The sequence below is a fragment of the Neophocaena asiaeorientalis genome, unplaced genomic scaffold (genome assembly GCF_003031525.2).
Source record: "Neophocaena asiaeorientalis asiaeorientalis breed wild unplaced genomic scaffold, Neophocaena_asiaeorientalis_V1.1 scaffold46, whole genome shotgun sequence".
Classification (NCBI taxonomy): domain Eukaryota; kingdom Metazoa; phylum Chordata; class Mammalia; order Artiodactyla; family Phocoenidae; genus Neophocaena; species Neophocaena asiaeorientalis.
In genome coordinates this window covers 633,694-654,367 of record NW_020175393.1, presented here as the reverse complement: position 1 = coordinate 654,367, position 20,674 = coordinate 633,694, and the positions used below count along the sequence as shown (strand labels likewise).

Below are 20,674 nucleotides of genomic sequence, written 5' to 3'. Positions count from 1 at the left end.
TGGCGGCATTAGAGAATGTGCTTCAGTTCACACAGGTTAAGAATTGTGATTCAGGGGTGGAGGGTCACGGCTAGAGATGATGGGTATCAGTGGAAACAGCTGGCATTCTTGGGGAGCATTGGGGATACTTTTAGGAAGGGGGGCTGATATTGGAGAAGTACCAACAAACGACCTCTACAGTACCCCATTACTAACTGTTGAATTAGGGTTCTTTCTTAATGGAAGGCTTGAAATTGGAGCTTTGTTACCATCACATTGCTTTTTGTTTTAGCCAGAATCGATTGGCGCTCTCTTACATCTAAAGGATCTCTGGTTGGATGGAAATCAACTGTCAGAATTACCTCAGGTGAGTGGTAATTTCACACTGTCTCCCCCAAAATGTAAAGCCACCACCACCTTCATGTGTTTCCTGCCTCTACATAAGCTTTTCTGTAGGAGGGATCTTGAAAACCAAAACATTGGTTGAAAAAGCAGATTTGGAAAAATATATCGAACATTCATCGTGCTGCATTGCTGTAGAAAAACTGAAAGCCTCCACCCACCGTTTCTAAAGATAATAAATATATCCTTTAGCGTGTGAAGTCTGCATTTTATTTCATCCTTGCTTTATGCTTGGCTTGCCTGCTTGAAGCCCAGCAAATTTGGAAGTTACCAGGATGCCAGATTGAGATGGTAGAAGTTTCTGCCGCTGTTTGTGATGTGCCAAGTGCTTTGGGATAAGTTGGCCCCAGTTTGCCCCGTAATAGTTGATGTAAAAGCAATGCGAAAAGCTTTTATTTCATATTTTTTCCAAGTGTTGCTATGGTTTAGCTGGAATGTCACACGCTGTTCATGTTTTTCCTGCTGTTACCAAGTGTGAGAACCATGTTTGGAATGAAATGGAGTCTCGCGTGGGCTTCTGAGTACGTCGTGGTCACCTGTGGGTCCCAGCAAGCAGGACCCGCTTTCTGGTCAGTTGAAAGAGAAACTTGAACTAACAACAACACACGGGCATTTTCCCCCTTACTTTGTTTTTCTCCAACTATTACTGAATTTTACTCTTTGCTGTCTCTTACAGCCAGGGTTTAAAGTCAGAATATATTTCATGATGGTCTAGGTGTGTGTATTTTGCAGTAATTCAGAAGCTGTCTGCTGGGCTGTGTGAACCTGTCGTGATGGGACCGTGCACTTCGGGTGGGAAATGTGTTTCGGTGCAGGGAAGCCTAACACCAGAAAAAAGCACTTAAGTAAAATTCTAATTGTTGTAGTTATAGCTGGAATCACCATTGACATCACCCACGACTAATGCAACTAAGGAGCTAATTTGAGTGTATTTCTGAGTTCTTGGCTGCATTTGGGAAAAGGATAGGACAGAACAGTAACTGGTGTGGGCAAGGGTTTGATTAACACTTAGATTTCTCTAGGAAATTATGAGAAATCTTGATTGAGAGGATTCTAGTTACTTAAGAGTCGAAGGATGGGGGGAAGATGCCAGGAAGTTATTAAGAAAGTAATAAAACATCAGCTGTATAGGATGGATAAACAAGGTCCTACTGTAGAGCACAGGGAACTGTATTCAATACCCTGTGATAAACCAGAATGGAAAAGACTATGAAAAAGAATATATATATGTATAACTGCGTCACTTTGCTGTACAGCAGAAATAAGCACAACATTGTAAATCAACTATACTTCAATAAACTTGAAAATATCAGCTATTAGACACGCAGGGGGAGAGTATATGTGTGGACAGATGTACATAAACAATTATGTGCAAAATGCCATGTCCCAAACACAAAGAAATGAACACGCCACTGGTCATGTTATTAATGGTTATTTCAACATCTCATTTGCCCGCTTGTATAACCTTCTATTAAGCCAGGACTAAACATATCAGACAGTCCCAGATAATCAGAATTATTTTCCTGTCTTCACAGATGACAGAAAGTAAAGGAGACAAAGCCATTGTTAAAAGGAATGAATGAAAAAGTGGAAGAACCTCAGGGGCCTGGCATGAAATTAGTAGAAGTGTAGTCTGATTTCCTACAGGCAGAAAATGCAGGGGTGAGGCTCACGGGATGTATGTTAGGTGGGAGATAAACTTGGAAGAATCGATCAGGCCCAGTTCAATGCCGGTTGAGGAGTTTGTGCTTATGTAGCCATCAGGGAGCCACTAGAGTTAGAGGACGGGTCTGATTCCGTGACTGGAGCGATGTTTCCTGGAGGGAAAGATGGAGGCGTGGTTTGTGAACAGACATGGGCAGAGGATGCCCAGACAAGTCCGGGTGGGAGGGTACTGAGAGTGGGAACGTAACAGACTGGCAATGGCACGGAACAGTGGAGGCGGTTATCAGAGAGAAACTGTGCCCTTGGAGAGCGGAAGGGTACGCTCTCTCTTGAATGGAATGTGAGACTAATAGAGGTACCTCCCTCACTCATGGGTTGGCTCTTCTGCTTCAAAGCAGTCTGCCTTTCTTGTCTCGGGTGTTAACGGTGTCTGCGGGTCTGTGTGCTCCAGTTTGGCTGGGGAGCAGACGCACCGATGTCGTAACAAGCACTGTCTGTCATGGGAGATAGAAAGTAGATGGTTTCCTTCCAGGACATCTCAGGCTCACTCTCAAGTGCGAGCTGCCTTCTGAGTGATTGATTCCAAACTTGGAGAACTGGATTCTAGCCTCCTTTTTTTTTTTCTCCCCTAATCTGTGGGACCTTAAAACGACTCATCTTCTCTTGGTGCCAACCTCCTCATCTTATTAAGGGAGTGATTCCTCACCTGCGTGACGTCGGAGGGCTTGGCGTCCCTCCCAGCTCCGTGTGTGTGATTCACACCGCTTTCGGTTTTCATTGGAAGGGGGTCTGGAAACTTACCCCTGCCTTCACACTCACACCGGCACTAAGGAAACATCCTTAGGACCACTCTGGGGTTCGATTTTGAAAAATCGCTGTAACAAATTCCTCCATACCGTGGCAGGTTCAGGCATGACTTTCTTTTCCTGTGTCGTTGATGTAGGAAATAGGAAATCTGAAGAACCTGCTCTGCTTAGATGTCTCTGAAAACAGGTTGGAAAGACTTCCCGAAGAAATCAGTGGCCTGACTTCATTAACGGATTTAGTCATTTCCCAGAACTTGTTAGAAACACTCCCAGATGGCATTGGTGAGTATTGAAAATAACTAACTACCACGGTGCTGGCTCTTCTCAGGTGCTGGGGACGTGATTCCTTCAGTCATTTGTTTTTAAAGAAGGAAAGCAAGGAATATTTAATACAATTAAAGTTTCTCCGTATGCAAGCGTTTCTGTCGCCCTGGTCTGGTAGCAGTTATATGTGTTGTTACTTTTAAGTGTTGGCCCCTGTCTACTTCCTCCGCATCTTATTTCCATGATTTCGGTAGGGATCAGCCCAAATCACAGAATGTGTTTCAGACATATGAACAACCACTAAGACATTTCTAATTGAGCATCGTAAATAGTTTATGGGAAACGACCTTTGACCTTATGGTGTGACCCAGGTAAGGGCTGTTACAGGGAGAGTGGGTGTTGTATGGAACCTTTTCTGGTCTATCGAGAATCATCTTTTCCTTGAACCATTCTTTGCCATTTCCTTTAAAAAACCGTCCAGACATTTCCTTTACCGTAAAGGAACACAGCCCAGGGTGAGAAAATAAATGCAAACAGAGAAGATATAAACAGACATACGCTGTCAGCTCCACTGTAGCCAAACTGCCTAGAAATTGTAAGAAATTATATTTAACTGTGTGGTTGACATAGGGTAGCTGTCTTTGACCTTCACTTAACTTGTATTCAGAACATCAGAGGGAGTTTGGGGAAGGTTTTCAGTAGTTGGAGAAGCTGTGTGACAGAGGACCCCTTCCTTTCTGGTATTTGGTCCAGATGATAATAGCGACCTGGCAGAAATACAGGCTCCGCATTTTGGTTGAGGCTGGTTGGGAAATTGATGGGGACTTTGACTTCAGGTAGAAACATTTGCTGAGAATCGTATATGGCATCGGAAAGCAGTGGTAGGGACTGGGGATGTTTTGTCGTTGGGAAAAGGGAGAAATAGGAGTCATGAGACGGTTGATGTCAAGCCTTTGAAAGGCTGTCAGGTAGAAGGAGATTTATTCCGTCTTCTAGTTCAAGTGGGTGAAAGGAAAGGGTTGCTAATCTCAGTTTGATTTAAGAAAGAGCTTAAAATGCATCTGTTATGAATCAGTTTGGGCTGCTTAGTGAAGAAATGAGCCTCCCATCACTAGAAGTATTCGAGGAGAGGCTGTCGGACCACTTGTCAGTGACGTTGTTGAGGAGATTCTTGGAGTGAGCTCTGTCAGCTGTAGGGTTCCATGCCTCGCAGAAGGATATGGGTCTCCTGGCCTGAGGACTGGGGGGGGACTCTCTGTGGACAGTGTTAGTTGGTACTGATTAGGCTAAACAAGGAGCCTAGCAATCAGTGAGTTCCTCTGCCTTGCCCCGGGACCACACGCAAAGCGAGTTCATCCCTTCAGCATCTCCACATCTTCAGCTTTATGTCTCTTTTATGATAGAGGCTGTTCTCCGATTTTCCTGGGGACAGTGTCATCATGCCGGCCACTCTCTGTGGATAACAAGGACCTCTGCTCTGTAGGCTCAGCCCCTGACGAAGTAGTAGTTGAAAGTGAGAATCTGGTGATGCAGGATCTCCTCCATCCCGCGGGGGCTGAGGAGGCTGCAGTAAACCCCAGTTCCTTTCCCGTGGCCTGAGGGCATTGCCCGTGAGTCCGTTTTCCCCACCCAGAGTGAAATAGATCAGTCTTAATGTGGCTTTTCAAAGATTACTGTCTTTTTTTCAAAAATTTATTTCTTTTTGGCTGCGTTGGGTCTTCGTTGCTGTGCGCGGGCTTTCTCTAGTTGTGGCGAGTGGGGATTTCTCTTCGTTGCGGTGCATGGGCTTCTCATTGCGGTGGCATCTCTTGCTGCAGAGCACAGGCTCTAGGCGCGAGGGCTTCAGTAGTTGTGGTGCATGGGCTCAGTAGTTGTGGCTCGCGGGCTGTAGAGCGCGGGCTCAGTAGTTGTGGCTCACGGGCTTAGTTGCTCTGTGGCATGTGGGATCTTCCTCGACCAGGGCTCAAACCCGTGTCCCCTGCATTGGCAGGCGGATTCTTAATCACTGCGCCACCAGGGAAGCCCAAAGATTACCATCTGACTCTGCATTGACAGAAATACTTCATTGTACGGATCTTCACGGAGTCACTGTCATCCACAGGTGATAGAATAAACTGCACTGTGCTGTCTTTTGTTTTTAGTGAGGATGATTGTTAGAGTAACATTAAAGGCTCTCCTCTGTACACGAGACATTTCTTGTTCTTAAAGATCCATCAAGAGCCAGCTGTTTTTTTTTTTCCTGAAATCTCTGGGCTTTGACATATTTTTAGGTAGTGACTTTCCAAAGGATTTGCCGCTAATTGCTGTTTCTGACATTCTGAACAGATGATTTTAACTCTCAACTGTTCGTGGTCGAAATGAGAATGGTACAGTTTCATAATCTGAAAAGCTGGGTGAGGAAATCAAATGAGCAAGGACAGCCGATAGGAAATACCAAGCGGTGATCAGGAAGACAGTGATAACTAACGAGTTTGAATAACGCTTTTACAGGAAAACTAAAGAAACTGTCAATCTTGAAGGTGGATCAGAACAGACTCACCCAGTTGCCCGAGGCGGTTGGGGACTGTGAAAGCCTCACAGAATTGGTTCTTACGGAAAACCGGCTCCTGGTGAGTGTGGTTCCAGGGTCAGAGGGAGACTTATGTTGTGGGTTCTGTATCACAAAGGCTCCTTAGGTTCGATTCTACTTATTTGTAATTTGGGTAGACCAGATGGAAATTGCCTTACGTTGTAACTAACAAAGGGACCTGAGAAGCAAGCATGTGACATAAAGGTGATCCGTTTTGACGTGTCCAGGTCCCCCATCAGAGAGTGTGTCCCCCTTGTGATGCTTAGGGTACAGGGACTGAGCTGGACACTAGGGGGCCCAGGGAGGCGGGGGCAGGGGGGTAGTGGGGACCGGCCCTGTCAGTGGAAGTGCTGATGCCTCCATCGGGGAGTCCGAGGACGGGCCAGAGGGGGAGGGAATGGTGGTTGTCTCGGGAAGCCTTGGGAGCACTGGGGGTGGGGGGATGCTCTTTTGGAGGAGCCAGAGCACGGCTTTGACCTTGATCTCGCCCCATCTGAGAAGCTGGGTGAGGCAGTTCAGGTTCCCCGGGCTTGGACCAGAGAGAGGCCTCCGCATCTTCCCGGGGCAGCACCTGCTGGGCGGGGTCCCAGGGCGACGGCAAACCTCAGCTGCTTCTCGCCTCTTGCTGCTTCGTCTCCGTCCATCGTCCTTCACCTCCCACCCCATCTGTTCCCCTTTCTCCTCTTGTCGTTGTCCTGTAGCCGCTGTTTTCTTTAGTTTATTTTCCTGCCGTTCTCTTTTCTCTATATTTTGTCACTTTAGTTTTTACTCTACTTTCCTTTTTCCTCTTTTCTTCCCTTTTCTCCTCTCTTTATAAACAGAGTAAGTAATGCTCTTTAGGTGAAAAGATCAGAAGAAGACAGCGAGAGTGAGTGAAGGGTGTAGAGTTGGTAGTGCGGGGTGTGCCGGGAGCATCTCCCCTCAGACAGGACAGCGGCCTCCTCGGGCAGGTTGGGTGGGAGGGACTAGGCTCTCCTTCCTTGTTTCTGGGTTTAGAATTACAGATGGTAGAGACTTCCCTGGCGATCCAGTGGTTAAGACTTCGCCTCCCTACCGCTCAGGTTCTCACTGCCTGCTGAGCTCTCTGGCCTCCACAGGCATCTAAGCCACCATCTCTTGGAGTTCTCAGAGGTGCAGGCGGGGGAGGGATGAATCTCGAGGTTGCAGATTTCCCTTCGTTGACTTAAAGAGCCTTCATTACCTCTTTTACTTGGTGTTTCTCTGTTCCCAGGCCTGTGCCTTTGACCTCATTTCATTGAAACATACTCTCATTTCTACAAAAATACAAAATATTAGATGCCACGTCCCCCACATGAGTGTTACAAACACCTGATATTCAGGAAGAACCGTCACTTCTCTTACTGGATGAGATTAGATTCTCTCAGTTCTTGAAAAGATCTGTTTTACTCTGAGCTGTGTGAAAAGTATGCAGTAAGTTAATAACAAAAATGTTACTTTAACAGACTTTACCTAAGAGCATTGGAAAACTTAAGAAGTTGAGCAACTTGAATGCAGACAGAAATAAATTAGTGTCTTTACCAAAAGAGGTACGTGCTTTTAAGAAAATAATATAATGATAATTATAAAGAAATAATAACACATAAGGGGTCAAAGATGTCAACTACTTTAAAAGACTTATGTGATGCTTTTTAAAGGTGTAAACTCTCATCTGTGGATTCAGGGATGGTTGGAGGAATTGTATGAAAGAATGACCATCAGTAACACTAAGGAGAGTAGGTGGGTCCAGATGGTTGTGAGCAGAGTTGGGAAAGGTGAATTCGTTGGGGGACAGAGAGAACGACATTTTGGGGCTGACCTGGGAGAACAGTGACACCACGGACAGGAAGGGGTGATCTGGGAGTTGGGCAGAGGAAGGGGATGACTTTGGGTTTGACTGGGTTTAATGAGGAGTTAAACTGCCCCATAACCGTTGGAGTCATAAAAATGGATCTTGATGGAGCGTCTTCCTGGGCAGAGGCTTGCCTCCGGGAGAGAGGGAGTGAGCCCTCTAAGTAGAGAAGGATGCCTGGGAAGGTCTGGCCAGGTTCTTAGGATTTTTTGGTCAGTGCTCCAAGCAGGAGAAAAGAGACAGTCACCATCGTTTGCAGGCATAGCTGTGCAGCTTAGTGGCATTTCAGTTCTGGCAGAGGAGGTGCCAATACTGAGAATGGGGAGGAACCCTGAGACAGATCACACAGGGAGGCATCTGGGCCATTGTTTAAAAGGAAAACTCACTTTCTATTTGGAACCAGGAGAACCTGATTGGAAATGGGTCGTACTTAACTTGACTTTTTATTAGCAATAGAGCCTAAAATAAAGTTTAAGATGCCATTTCTCCACTCTCCCCACACCCTGCCTCCGCCCATCAAGTGAGCTGTTGGTGAGCCCTTCGCCCTGGCCAAGCCCTCATATGAAAAGGTGCTGTGTCCTCTGATGTGATGACCACTGGCCAGGCACCATTTCCTCCTTATTTGTCTGTTTGACCCTTTCTAACATCTGTTTTGGAATAGTTTCAAAGCTGCCCTCCAACCAGCCAGAGCTCGAGGGGTTCTTATGGCTCTCAGGGCCGCTTCTCTGGGTGTCCGACTTGGCTTGGTCTCTTCTTTCCCTTCCCCATCTGGGTGTTCTACTCTCGGCAGCCCAGGCTTGTCCCTGGGTGAGAATGGCCAGCCTTCCTGAGTGGAAGCATAAGGATGTTTGTTACAAATGTGACTACGTTCTGTTCCCAGCAGAAAGACCTAATTCTTCATCTCAGCTAAACTGGGACACCAGAGAGTCTGCTCATCAAAATGTTTTTTGGTTCCAGTCTCAAAGCAATAAACCGAAACACAGAGCTGGTGTTCTGAGCATTTAATTGTACTCTTGCTGGAGAACACCTTAGGTGGGTGTAGATCGGACGCATAAACACATGCAGAGAGAAGTAGAAAAGATTCATGACTTCCTTTCTCAATGTCCTGCACTACGCTAGGTGCTGTTGTGTATGTTCCTTGAATCGTCACAGCAGCTTTTTGAGGCCATGAGGATTTCCTCACTTTACAGATGAGGAAACTGAGGCTGGTGAGAAGCTTTCCCCACCGGGGCTCACACAGCTGGGAGTTGGGAGAATGGGTTCCAGACGTGTCCCCAGATGGCCAAGCCCATAAAAGCAGATTGAACCTACCTTTTCATTGCTGTGACCCTGACGTAAGGCAGGACCTTGATTGGGTAAAGGAAGGTCAAATCATCTTTAGTTTGGACACTTTAGAAAATTGATACATTTGAGGAATAGTTTCAGTAAATGCCAAAGAGAGGGCTTCTGAGTATGATGTTAATCCCCAGCAAGGTCACCACCCACCTGCCATGTCCCCATCCCTCTCTTTGGATCTGCTCTTTCAAAGGAACACATTTTAGACAAGAATGTGAGGAGTTTCTTCTTGTAAACTGTCCCCATCATATTAGCATCAGCCCTGTTGGCACTCTGAGAGAATGAAATTATTGATATGATCGCTTCCCTGGCATTTGGCGTTTCATCAAGGAACGAAGTTTGTGCCTTTTCCTTCAGCTGCCCGAGAAAGCAGAGCTGTTTAGGACCCCAGGGACTGGCTCTTTTCTAGCCCATTTCACTCCGACTCACATACTCTGAGCTCCCAGGCTAGGACGTGTCCCAATTCTGCTGTGGGTCCCAGCTTGGTGACCCTGCAGAAACGGGCATTGCTGGCCTCTGACCCTCGGGCTGAGCTGCCAAATCATCGATGGGCCCCTCACCTTGAATGGGGTCTTGTTTGTTGGTCTGGTGTGAGTGTGAGTGTGTGTGCAGGGGGAATGCCACGTGTGTGCATACACTCTGCCTCCAAGCTTGATACCATCCCATCAAATCCTGCGCTCTCCTGATTGGATTCTTTTCTTTCCAAACGTGATTACTTCCTCTTGAACAATTAAGTCTCACGCATGACACATCTAAACTGAAATGCTGACCAATTCCATTTATATGCCCCAAATCCATAGTTGTATTAATGGCCTTTGGTCTGGTGTGCTGTGTAGTTCTTCCTCTTTTTTGTCTTTTTTCCCCCCCATTTGATAGTATCACATTTTGTCAGTTTTACAGCACAGTTCCTTCGTCTATAGCTGCATTTATTTGCATTTTTTCCCCAAATGGTTGAGGGGAAAACGTTTGCACTGTGTGGGTCACAATAATAGATTCTGTTTGTGTTGTGTGGTGTTATGTGTAGTAAACATTTGCAAATCAATGAATGTCTCTTGTTTTCTTGATTGTTAGCTGCTTGGAAATTTAGAAAAGTCAGGTAAACTTGCAATCTTGTAAGTATTGTTCAGACCACAGTTGCATCTCTGACTTCCATTCTGCTTCTCAAATGCATGAAGATTCAGATCGGCTGACAGCTTTGTGTGCTCTTCATTGTAAAACATTGGACATTTTCCTCGAAACTCAGTTTTTTTTGTTTGTTTGTTTCTTTAAATGACTGCATGGCCTGGAACCTGGTTTTGCTATGTGTTTGTCAGATTTGTTCCGATTACTCTCTCTCAAAAGAATGCTTTTCTGTGAATTACATCTTAAGTTATTCAGAAATTCAGAAAGGCATACCTTGGGGGCTCATCTGCCTTCACCAAATTCTCCTTTGCTGGCACGATTCTGTCTCTGAGGGACAGGCTAGATTCGCTTTATTTGCTACATGTGGCATGCTTTTGATTTTTCAATCCACTTACTTGCGTCTTTTATTTCTCATCCCGTTGCTCAAGTGTGTATGTTTCTGTGATAAGGAAGTTCCCTAAAAAACCCTGTTTTTGGTGGAGGGAAGAATTAAGGGGAAGAATCCTGTCTTCGTGGATAGACAGGACGTCGGTGTATGTGTGATCATGGGTATGAAGATAGACACAAACTTTATAGTATTTCCAGCCACGTCTTATCGTTAAATGACCTAGACCACAGAGAGTTTCTGGCTGGAAGAAATGGAGTATATATCCAAGTTTAGGGCTTAGTCTCTTGTCTCCATTAGGTCAAAATGGAAGTGACTCTACCTACATCATACCTGTCCAGTCAGATGAGACAAGGGAGGATTTGCAGATCATTCGTCAAAGCTTTCCTTTAGCAGGCAATCTGTAAACACGAATCACCCACAGATATTGTGCTATTCAGAAATGTCCATGGTGATAGAGTATTCATTTTGTAGACAGCTTTCTGCCTTCTTATTAGTACAATTTAAAATTCTTCTAGAGTAAGTTCCCATGATGTTCTAAAGTGAATTATTGATAAATAAAAGAGATACGACCAAACCTAAAAATGCTAGAATTAAAAAAAAAAAAAAAAAAAAAAAGCTGACCGTTGGGTTTCAGGATAGAGAAGGCATTCCTAAACTTGAAAGAGGAAATAACTCATAAAAGAAACAGTTGATGGATTTGTCTACGTGAAAATGAGATTTGTGACCTTCAAGAAAATGAAGACAGGCTGGGGGAAGGGTGATGTTTACAGCATCACACGTGAAGGCTGTCTTTCCTTACTCTGTTAGAAATTCTTTCACATCATTGAGAAAAGAGATGTATCCACTCTAGAAAAGTGGACAGAAAGAAAAGCAAAGAACCCCCCCACAAAAACCAGTGATTCACAGGAGAAAAAAATAGAAATGACTTTTAATGTGAAATCATTATTCACAAAATGTTAATTGAAGCATTTTCACCTATCAGATTTTCAAGATTTAAAAAATATGATAATATACCAAATGTTGGTTAGAGTACAGGAAAGTGCCTGTTATCATGGAAATATAAATTATTATGGCTTCTCTGGAAGGGAATTTGGTAGTAGTATTAAAAATTTGAAAAATAGGCATACCCTTTGATTCTGTAATTCCACTTCTAGGACTTTATCCTAGGAGAACAATTATGGATGTACACTGAGAATCATGCATGAGATTATTTCTCCCAGTGTATGCAGGAGCGTCTAGCGTGTTCCAGGCACCATGCCAAACATGTCCGGAGGCAGCTGACATGTGCCAGGCCCTGCGCCAAGTGCCTTCAGGCTAACTCTTGTCTGATTTTCACAACAATTCAATGAGATATAGGTAAATCATCATCAGCATCCAATAGATATTGATTTCTAAACTAAGACTCAGAGAGGTTAAGTAACTTGCCCAGGATCACACAGCAAAGAAATGGTAGAACTAATTAGCAGTGTCTACAGTGGTGATCTGCTAAGTATTCTGTGATACATATGTAGAAGGAAATAACTATGTGGTCAGTAAAAATTCTATTGGAAGCAAAATGACCTGGGAAGACATTCTTGATTCTGTATGCAGACAAAGGTGCTAAAGATCATAGGGCTGGTTCTAATTCTGTTGAAGTGCATAGTTATAATCACAAATGCATGGCATTTGAACCTCAAAATGTTAAGACTGATTATCCCTTCGTGGCAGGATTTGGTTTGAGTTATTTTCTCATTGTGCTTTCGTGCGTGTGTATATGTGGTTTTTATTTTCCAGTCAACTAAGTTACTTTCTTATAATTAGAAGAATGCTGTCACTGTTAGTGGATATTTTGATGTCAGTGGCCCAACAATTCAGGGAGTCCCAAAACCACATGCTTTCCAAAATATTTCTGGAGCAGGGAACATTTGAATAATATGCCACAGATGATCATGGGAAAGGCAAAAAATAGTCTTTGGTTTCTAAAATTATACCTCATGTTATTTCTGTTCAAATAGGATTTTGACCAGATTTTGCTTATTGTACATTTTCCCTCTTGCCAGTGAAATGTGGGTTCAGTTCTGTTACAAATAATATTGAAAGGAAGATGCCGAAGGAAAATGAAAGTTCCTTTCCACTCGGGGCAGGTATTCACAAGGCAGGCTATAGGCAAAGGTGACCAATACAGGCTTTCTCTTTGAGTCACACAATCTGATTATCTCCTTTAAGCTGTCACCTGCAGGCTGTTACTACTCAGGGAAAGTTGACCTTACTGAAGGTTTGCTCAGTGATCTGCAGGTCCCGTATCCTTGAGATGGATCAGATCAGTGCCAAAGAGTTAAGGACAGTATTGTCTTGAATTAGGAGAACACAGAACAGCTCAACAAGGATCCTTAGCTACGTTCTGTAATTCTCAGAGAATCCAAGTCCAAGCCCTCGTATTCTTTTCTCTGGTGCTGCTATCCTTGTGTGCTATTTTGTGGTTAAAGGGAGTTTGAAAATATCAGCTTCCTACGTAACTGGTAATAAGTTATTTAAACAGTGACTCTGCTTCCCAGAATTTCTAAGTGATGGAGACATTTTATCCTGTTGACCCCTAAGGAGCCTGTAAACCCTGCCTCCTGAACCCAAAAGAGAAAGCACAAATCCATGCGAATGATGCAGAATGCAATAGTGAGCTCAGGCCAGTTCTTCACTCCTATGAACACAAAATGTCACTGTGATGCACCGTCAGGGAGACAGTATTTTAGGAGGTTCTGGGGCATCCAGGGCAGAGGTGGGCAGCCTCAGCACAGTTCCAGCAACATGGCAGGGGCTCAGGTGTGGACAGCCTGTCACTGGGACCTGGGACTTTCACTTCTTGGAGAAACAACAGCTACGTTTATTTGGCAGCAGCAATAGGTCAGGTCCTAGGATAGGGGCTGTGATAGGTGGTTTCGTTCAATCTAATGCTTATTGTTACTTTTGCTAAAGTAACATATCCAAATCCACAGGACCTAGGACGGAGCCTAAGTTCCACCCCTGGTCTGTGAGATCCCAGAGCCCCCCCCTCTACGTCACCCCGCATCCCCCTCTGACGTCTGTGAAGAACTCTGTCTTTTGAATCATGGCTTTGACTGCTCTATCATCTTTTCCAAAAGCCAAAGCTTCGTGCCATGCCCTCCCAGCTGGCTTGGTGTGAGCGTGTCCTGTGCTTTTTGCCCTGTTAGGCAGCCCTCACACATTCAGCCCAGATGGACTCTCTGTCCTCATCGTTTCCTGAAAACATGGCCGGTGGCGCTCAGAGGCCACTCACCTGCCTTGTCCACCCAGAGCGCCTGAGGCTCTTGGATACACTGCCTTCCTCCTCTTGACCTCTCAAATGGTGTGAGAGTAGAGCGGGGAAGGAAAGAGAAAAAAATAAATCACAGGCTGTAAGCACGTAGGCAGTGCACACCCTCCACCGGGAGTTCCCGTTCTTTCCCCCAAAGTACGTAAGCGGTGTGAACTTGTCCGGAACTTTTATTGCACGGGCGACTTTCAGAGACCTCTCTGACCCACTTTCATTAGTTAATTAATGTTTAGGAGTAGATGGTATAGGCACACGGTACAAACTGAAAATGTTCACATGGTGTATGCAACAGTAGGCCCCCCAAACAAAGACCCCACCGGTGGCGGGGACAGTGGGCGGCTTCCTGACAAAGCGAAGCCCCAAGTCACGATGCAGCCTCGGCTCTGTGTAAATAACCGATACCTGCTTTGCCTCCCCGGAGTCCAGATAAGCCCTGTCTCCTCAACTCCAGGCCGGCATGAGGCGTGACCGGCCTCAGCCACGTGCTGACCCAGTAGGCGCCCCTTCCTGGCTCGCAGACCCGGTGCGGATCCCCGACCACATGGATCGGGGCCGGTCCCCACGGGGACCTCCGCATGGGTCACCTAAATTCATCAGAGCGAATCTAATCGCGTCCGTCCTTACACGATCCAGGGTGTCCAGGGTTTTGATTCCTTTCCTTCTGGGAGGTGCCTGGGCACCTGGGTTAGACTGAGCCCCTTCCTCAAGGGAGGGAAGAATGCCAGGCCCCACAGAAGATGTGCCTCTTTTAGGACATGATATTTACAAAACGTGAGAGGCCGCCCTAGTAGTTCTTATCAGGGAAAAGAGTTTTGCGGTCTCCATTGTTACACATAGAAGCAGATGACAACTTTAAGTAGCAGCCTTTCAGTAGTAAGTAAACAAATACAAGTGTGTAGACATGAGGAATGCTGGTAGGTAGCTGGGCTTCACCTTTGGGCAGAGAGGATGCCAAACACCCTGATGACATGTAAGCGTGCAAATTAAACAGCCCCATCAAACGATCTGTCAGAGGGTTTGTATGGACCATAGTTAGAAAGGAAACGGATTGACGTGGACCAGGGGTTCTGGGAAGGCTTTTCGGGGTAGAGGATGTTTAGCTAATTGGGGGTGATGGTAAGATTTAAAAAAGACAGAAAGAAGAAGGGTGTATCTATAAGAAAGAGTGTGACCAAAAATACAAGATGTCTTTTAGAGGACAGTGAGCAAACCAGTTTTTCTGGGATGGGAAATGTGAATACTGAGAAACGAGGGGAACGGTACGTCTCTGGGTGTTTCCAGGTGACCAGAGAGGAATGTTGGTCTGTGTTTTCTTGTGCGTTTAGTTTTCTTTTACATTCATTACGGTTACATATTTAACTCCTAAGGGGAGACATGAAAGGGTTGTGCACAAAGGTAATTATGTAGCAGTTTCATAAATGTGCATTCCGCTTTTTAAGATACACACGTACATTTAACACAGAAATAAATAGAAAAGGGCAGAAGGTATATTCAGATACTGACGGAGAGCTGGGTGTCTTGCTCCTCCTCTGGTGGAGGCTCTGGGGTATTTTTCCATGTATCAGAATCAATAGGTCCCTTCATCAGCCCTTTTCCCCAGCCGCCCTGAGTCAGAACAGCGCATGTGTGGAGCGTGGAGCGTGGACGCGGGCCTGCGGGATGTTGTGTCTGGGACCCAGCTGGTTTTGCAACTCCTTCGTTCAGCTTTCCTGACTGTAGAAACCACAGACAGCTTATTCAAGAGAGTCCTTGAATTCTTTTGCGAAGACTAGACTCTTACTAAGCTCAGTTACCTTTGAATCGGTTACTTAAAATAAAAAGGGAATCAAATTTGGTGTGGACGCAGATATTGACATGTGCTTTCAGCAGTAGGTCATAGCCGACCAAATTCACTTTTTGCTAAAAGATGGTTCATTTTGCATTTGTCAAAGGGCACTGAATTTATCAAATTAAGTTGTGCATGACCAAAGGCTATTAAAAGATGTACGGTAGAAATCAATGTATCATCTCCCAGATGTTCCTCGTTTTCTTTTCTTTTTAAAGAAACTGGAACACTGAAGTTAACATAATGGGCAGGTCTTCAAAGGGGTGTGTGTGTGTGCGTGTGTGTGTGTCACCTTTGGCCTGACTTTTGAAACCTAGAATTCTTTTTTTTTTAATTTAATTTTTTATTAAAGTATAGTTGATTTACAATGTTGTGTTAGTTTCTGGAGTGCAGCAAAGTGATTCAGATATATATATATCCTTTTTCATATTTTTTTCCAACCTAGAATTCTTAAACTCCCATATTACCAAATACTATATGTCTGGACCTGTGTTGTCTGGTTAACATATTTAAAAGATGCAGTTGCATTAGGTAGCAGTAGAAAATGACTTTCTGTTCAGAATGCAGTTTTTGAACTGTCTTGTTTATTTTCTTGACTTAATTTAGAACATACGTGTTTAATGTTTTGCAGAGATTTTTAAGCTTACTGGACGACTCAGTGTTTTATATGATATAAATCAATCATAGCTGGTCATCAGTGAGACTTAAAATCGTGTGATGTTATTTTGTGCATCCTTTTCATGCCATTTGATGAACGAGACCCTCCAGTCCCACCCCCATCTCCCAGAAAAACCTGGAAAACAGTCATGTTTTCTTTCCCATCACAGATCGGCGGGTGCAGCAGCCTCACCGTGTTCTGCGTGCGCGACAACAGGCTGACTCGGATCCCTGCGGAGGTGTCACGGGCCGCTGAGCTGCACGTCCTGGACGTGGCAGGGAACAGGTAAGCCTGAGACAAGCAAACGGTCATCCATCCCAGCCTTGGCTGTCTTGCCTCTGCTCCACCTTGTAAAATATATACTGATTGGTCACATTAGCCAGGCCTGGAAGCTCCCAGTCTGGGAGCTGGAGTGATGGAGCCCGATGGAGTGGACGAGGTCAAGGGCAGCCAGAGCGTGGAGTCCTTTAAGGTTACGGTGGGCACGGCCGGACACATGCTTCCCAGATGACGGTACCGCGATGGAAGGGGGAGGGAGACCTAGGTCTTGGCTTTTATAACTGGCTTCCGTATGTCATTGTGGACCTTGGTTTCCTCATCTGAAACAAGAGCTCCCATGAGTCTGAGCTAGATTTTAGCCAGGGGTCTTGATGTGTCTTGCCCGTGACTCTGAACCCCCTGACATTGTGAACAAAACTGTATTCAGGGACACTTTGCTGGTGAGAAGATCCACAGCTAATGTCAGAATTGCCAGGTGTTTCATAGTCTAAAAAACCTGACGAGCCACCAGTCGGTGTCCCCAAGGTCTCAGCAGCGCCATCTCTCGAGTTCTGGGTCAGAGGCCTGCGGGCTGCTTGCCAGACTCTGGAATGTGGACTAGAGTCATTTCAGCCATTCTGAACCAATTTCATCACTGCGGATGTCACCGCACTTTCCTTCCCCTGAGCCCTCCTACCCAGGCTCTTCTTTCCACCTCTGACACCTTCTCTGTTTCCCCGCTTTTATCCTTTGGCACTCATGTTCCTCTTTTCTCCAGGAAGCCTCCTCTCTGGGTCTGCATTTCTGAATTACCCTGATGATAATTGCTTGTTTACCCGCATGCGACCCTCCTGAAATTAAAGTTACCTAAAGTTAGATGTGATGGTTTGTGTGTCATTGTGATTTGTCCCTTCAGTAGATGCCTGGTGAATATCTGTCAACTGAATGGAAACGTTAAAAATGTTCATTTTGCAGAATGGCTGGCAGGCCACTGCAAAGGGCCTGATATCACAGGCTATGTTGCCAAAAGGAATTTTAAAAATGCTTTCGGGTGTTATATAGTTAGATGGGAGAGAACGTGCTGGACCAGGGGAAGACGATCAATGCTTCAAAATGGTAAAGGCCAGCGATCCAAAGAGTGTCTGGGGGATTGTGGCCTACGTGATTCGCTGCTCACAGGTTAGGCACGAGCCACCATTTTTCACTCCTGCTAATGGATCGTGGACAGCAGTGCTAAACAAACAGCAGGACACTGGGGAACCTGGTGATGAGCTGTGGCCTCAGGAAACCCTCACCGTTTTAAAGTTGATGCTTTCAGGACATCTTGATAGATTCTTAAGGCCATTCACTGGTGACTGGAAACTCAGAATTAATTTGAGCTAGATGTTGAATTTCTGCTTGGATTAAGCCCAACAGGAGGCATGCAGCTTGAGAAGGGCCCTTCCCTCTTAACCTCTCCCTATAGCAGTAGAAGCTCAGTGATTCCAGACCCGCCCCAGTTCTTGCCACTTCGGGGAGCACGGATTTGCATCACTAATTCTTGAGCAGAAAGATGGCTCTGACCTCTAAAAACTGTTTTTCACACGAGTGAAGACCCCATTCTCAAGTTCTCAGGAGAAGGGAAAGTTCGATATTTATTATGCCTGGGCCAGGGTGGACAAACAGCAATTAAAAAGTCAAGTGCCGTAGCTGTCATCCGAGTCAGTTAGGTGTGTCCTTTAGTCCATTGTATATATAGATGCATAACCAGATTTTAAGCTTATTAAACTATTTAATTACTACTTATTTAAAGTATCAGTAGAGAAACTTATACCCTCCAGGTGAAAAGAGGCTACCATGTTAGCTTTTCAGCTTGCAGAAATGTCACATCATGGGAAGTCCTACCAAATACAACAGAAGTTTCTGCCTCTCCCCCCAAGCATATAAAAGTAGCAAACGGCACAGGGAGGCTGCATGTCGGTTCCCAGAAATTTTTTTTTGACACGTTTGATAGGAAAATTATAGCAAGGATAACGCTAAAATGCCGCTTGGAGACTAAAGCACCAAGCCTTCTGGTACAGTAATAGAGGAGGTGCCTTGTATCAGCAACCACCTCTGGGCCCAGAATACAGACGTCCTTAACTCTTAGGTTCTTTCCCATATGACTATCCACCAAGTACACAAAATCGGGTATTGGAGCATCTTCCTCGCAATATTACTAGTACCAAATACTGCAAACCATGGCTGTCGACGGAGAAATCGTTTGTAACTTTGAATTTCATGATCCAAAAAATAAATTAAAAAGCCTAGAAGGTATCACCTTATACCTATTAGGATGGCTTTTTATCAAAAAGACAAGGGGTAACACGTGTTGATGATGACACAGCAAAAAGGGAACCCTTGTGCAGCGTTGGCGGGAATGTAAGTTGGTACATCCACAATGGAAAACAGTATGGGGTGTCCTCAAGAAATTATAAATAGAACCACCATATGATCCAGCAGTTCAGCTTCTGGGTATATACCCAAAGGAAAAGAAAACAGCATATCCAAGTGGTATCTGGACTCTCACGTTCATTGCAGCTTTATTCACAGTAGCTGAGATATGGAAATAGCCTAAGCATCCAACAGGTGAATGAATAAAGATGTGTGTGTGTGTGTGTGAGAGAGAGAGTGTGAGTGTGTACACACATATATACGTATGTATGAAATGGAATATTATTCAGCCATGAGAAAGTCGGAAATCCTGTCATTTACGACAACAAGGATGGAGCTTGAGGGCATTTTGCTAAGTGAAATAAGTTAGACAGAGAAAGACAAATACTGTGTGATCTCATTTTTATGGGAAGTCTAAACAAGCTGCACTCATAGAAACAGAGAGTGGACTGGTGGTTGCCAGGGGCCAGCGGGGTGGGGGAAATTAGGAGATGCCAGTTAAAGGGTACAAATTTCCGGTTAGCAGACGAATAAGTTCTGGGGATCTAACATATAGCATGGTGACTGTAGTTAACAACACTGTATTATATCCTCTAAAGGTGCTAGGAGAGTAGATCTTAAATGTTTCCAAGACATAGACACACACACACACACACACACACACACACACTGTGGTGATTATGTGAGGAGATGGAGATACTAAGCCTACTGAGGTAATCATTTCCCGAAACAGTCATCCCTCTGTATCCCTGGGGGGATTGATTCCAGCACCCCCGAGGGTACCAACATGGGCAGACGCCCCAGCCCCTTATATAAGATGCCGCAGCAGAGTTGGCCCTCCGCATCCGCAGGTCCTGCATCCTCAGACACCGAACACTAACGTTATATATCAAATCACCACATTGTCCACCTCAGATTTACACAGTGGTATATGTCAATTAGATCTCAGTAAAGCTGGAAAAAATATTAAAAGACAAAACACCACAGTGTAGCCAGACTGTGGAATACTGAGCAGCTAGAGAATGATCTGTTTCTCTGCGTTGTGACCCACGATGCCCAGGGCAAAGAGCAAGTGTGGATAGTGCCTGGTGCTCTCATTTTTGTTTTTGTTTTTAAGAAGTCTTGCCTATAGAGAACACCAAAATATTAAGTGGTTCCCCTAGAGGAGGGCTGGAAACTTGAGGTTACAGGGGGCTTTCACTTTAGATATTTTGGGATTGTTTAGACTTTAGATATTTGGGGATTGTTTACATTTTTTCACTGATTATGTTCTCTCTGTGTATCTCTTTAAACATTTTTGAAAACGTTGCTTAAAACTAACAATTCTACTAGGAGGTAACAAACAGATGAAATATTCAGTTGTAAGAAGCATTCAGCCATAGGTCTAGTTAGTATTACATTAATCAGTAGGCCATGTTTAGGTGCTAAATAAATTTGATAAAGCAACTGCTATCGTAGCCAGAGATGGGGAAGGTCACTTCAGTGGGCTGGTCGCCGATGTATCTGGAAACGAGAAGCTCACGGTTTGGTTGTTCATTTGCTTTATTCCTTGTACTGTTGATGTAAGTAGTAACCACGGGCTTTTTATTTCTGTGGTCCTAAATGTAGCACAGAGGTGTGTACAAATGGGGCTGCGGCTTCTTGTGTTGATCCTGTAGTGAACAGAAGGTACCAGAATAAACCAAAAATGTATTACTAACCCCCCTGGAAAGCAGATTTTTAAAAAAAATCTGTTTTCTGGCTTGTATCTGGGATGCTCACCCAAGAGAAACAGAGGAGTGTGTGTCTTTCTCCCCAAGGCCGCAGTGAGTCAGCCACAGGGTCGGCCCAGCCCG

General features: G+C 44.9%; 1 protein-coding gene across 1 annotated transcript in view; it reads left to right on the top strand.

The window, feature by feature from the left end:
• LRRC1 (leucine rich repeat containing 1) overlaps positions 1-20,674 on the top strand; it is a 78,804-nt gene that overhangs the window by 50,766 nt on the left and 7,364 nt on the right. The window contains exons 6-10 of the mRNA XM_024766263.1: positions 272-346; positions 2,990-3,134; positions 5,607-5,725; positions 7,149-7,232; positions 16,339-16,454. Of these exons, the coding sequence (XP_024622031.1) occupies positions 272-346; positions 2,990-3,134; positions 5,607-5,725; positions 7,149-7,232; positions 16,339-16,454 (539 nt within the window). The remainder of the gene's footprint in view (positions 1-271; positions 347-2,989; positions 3,135-5,606; positions 5,726-7,148; positions 7,233-16,338; positions 16,455-20,674) is intronic.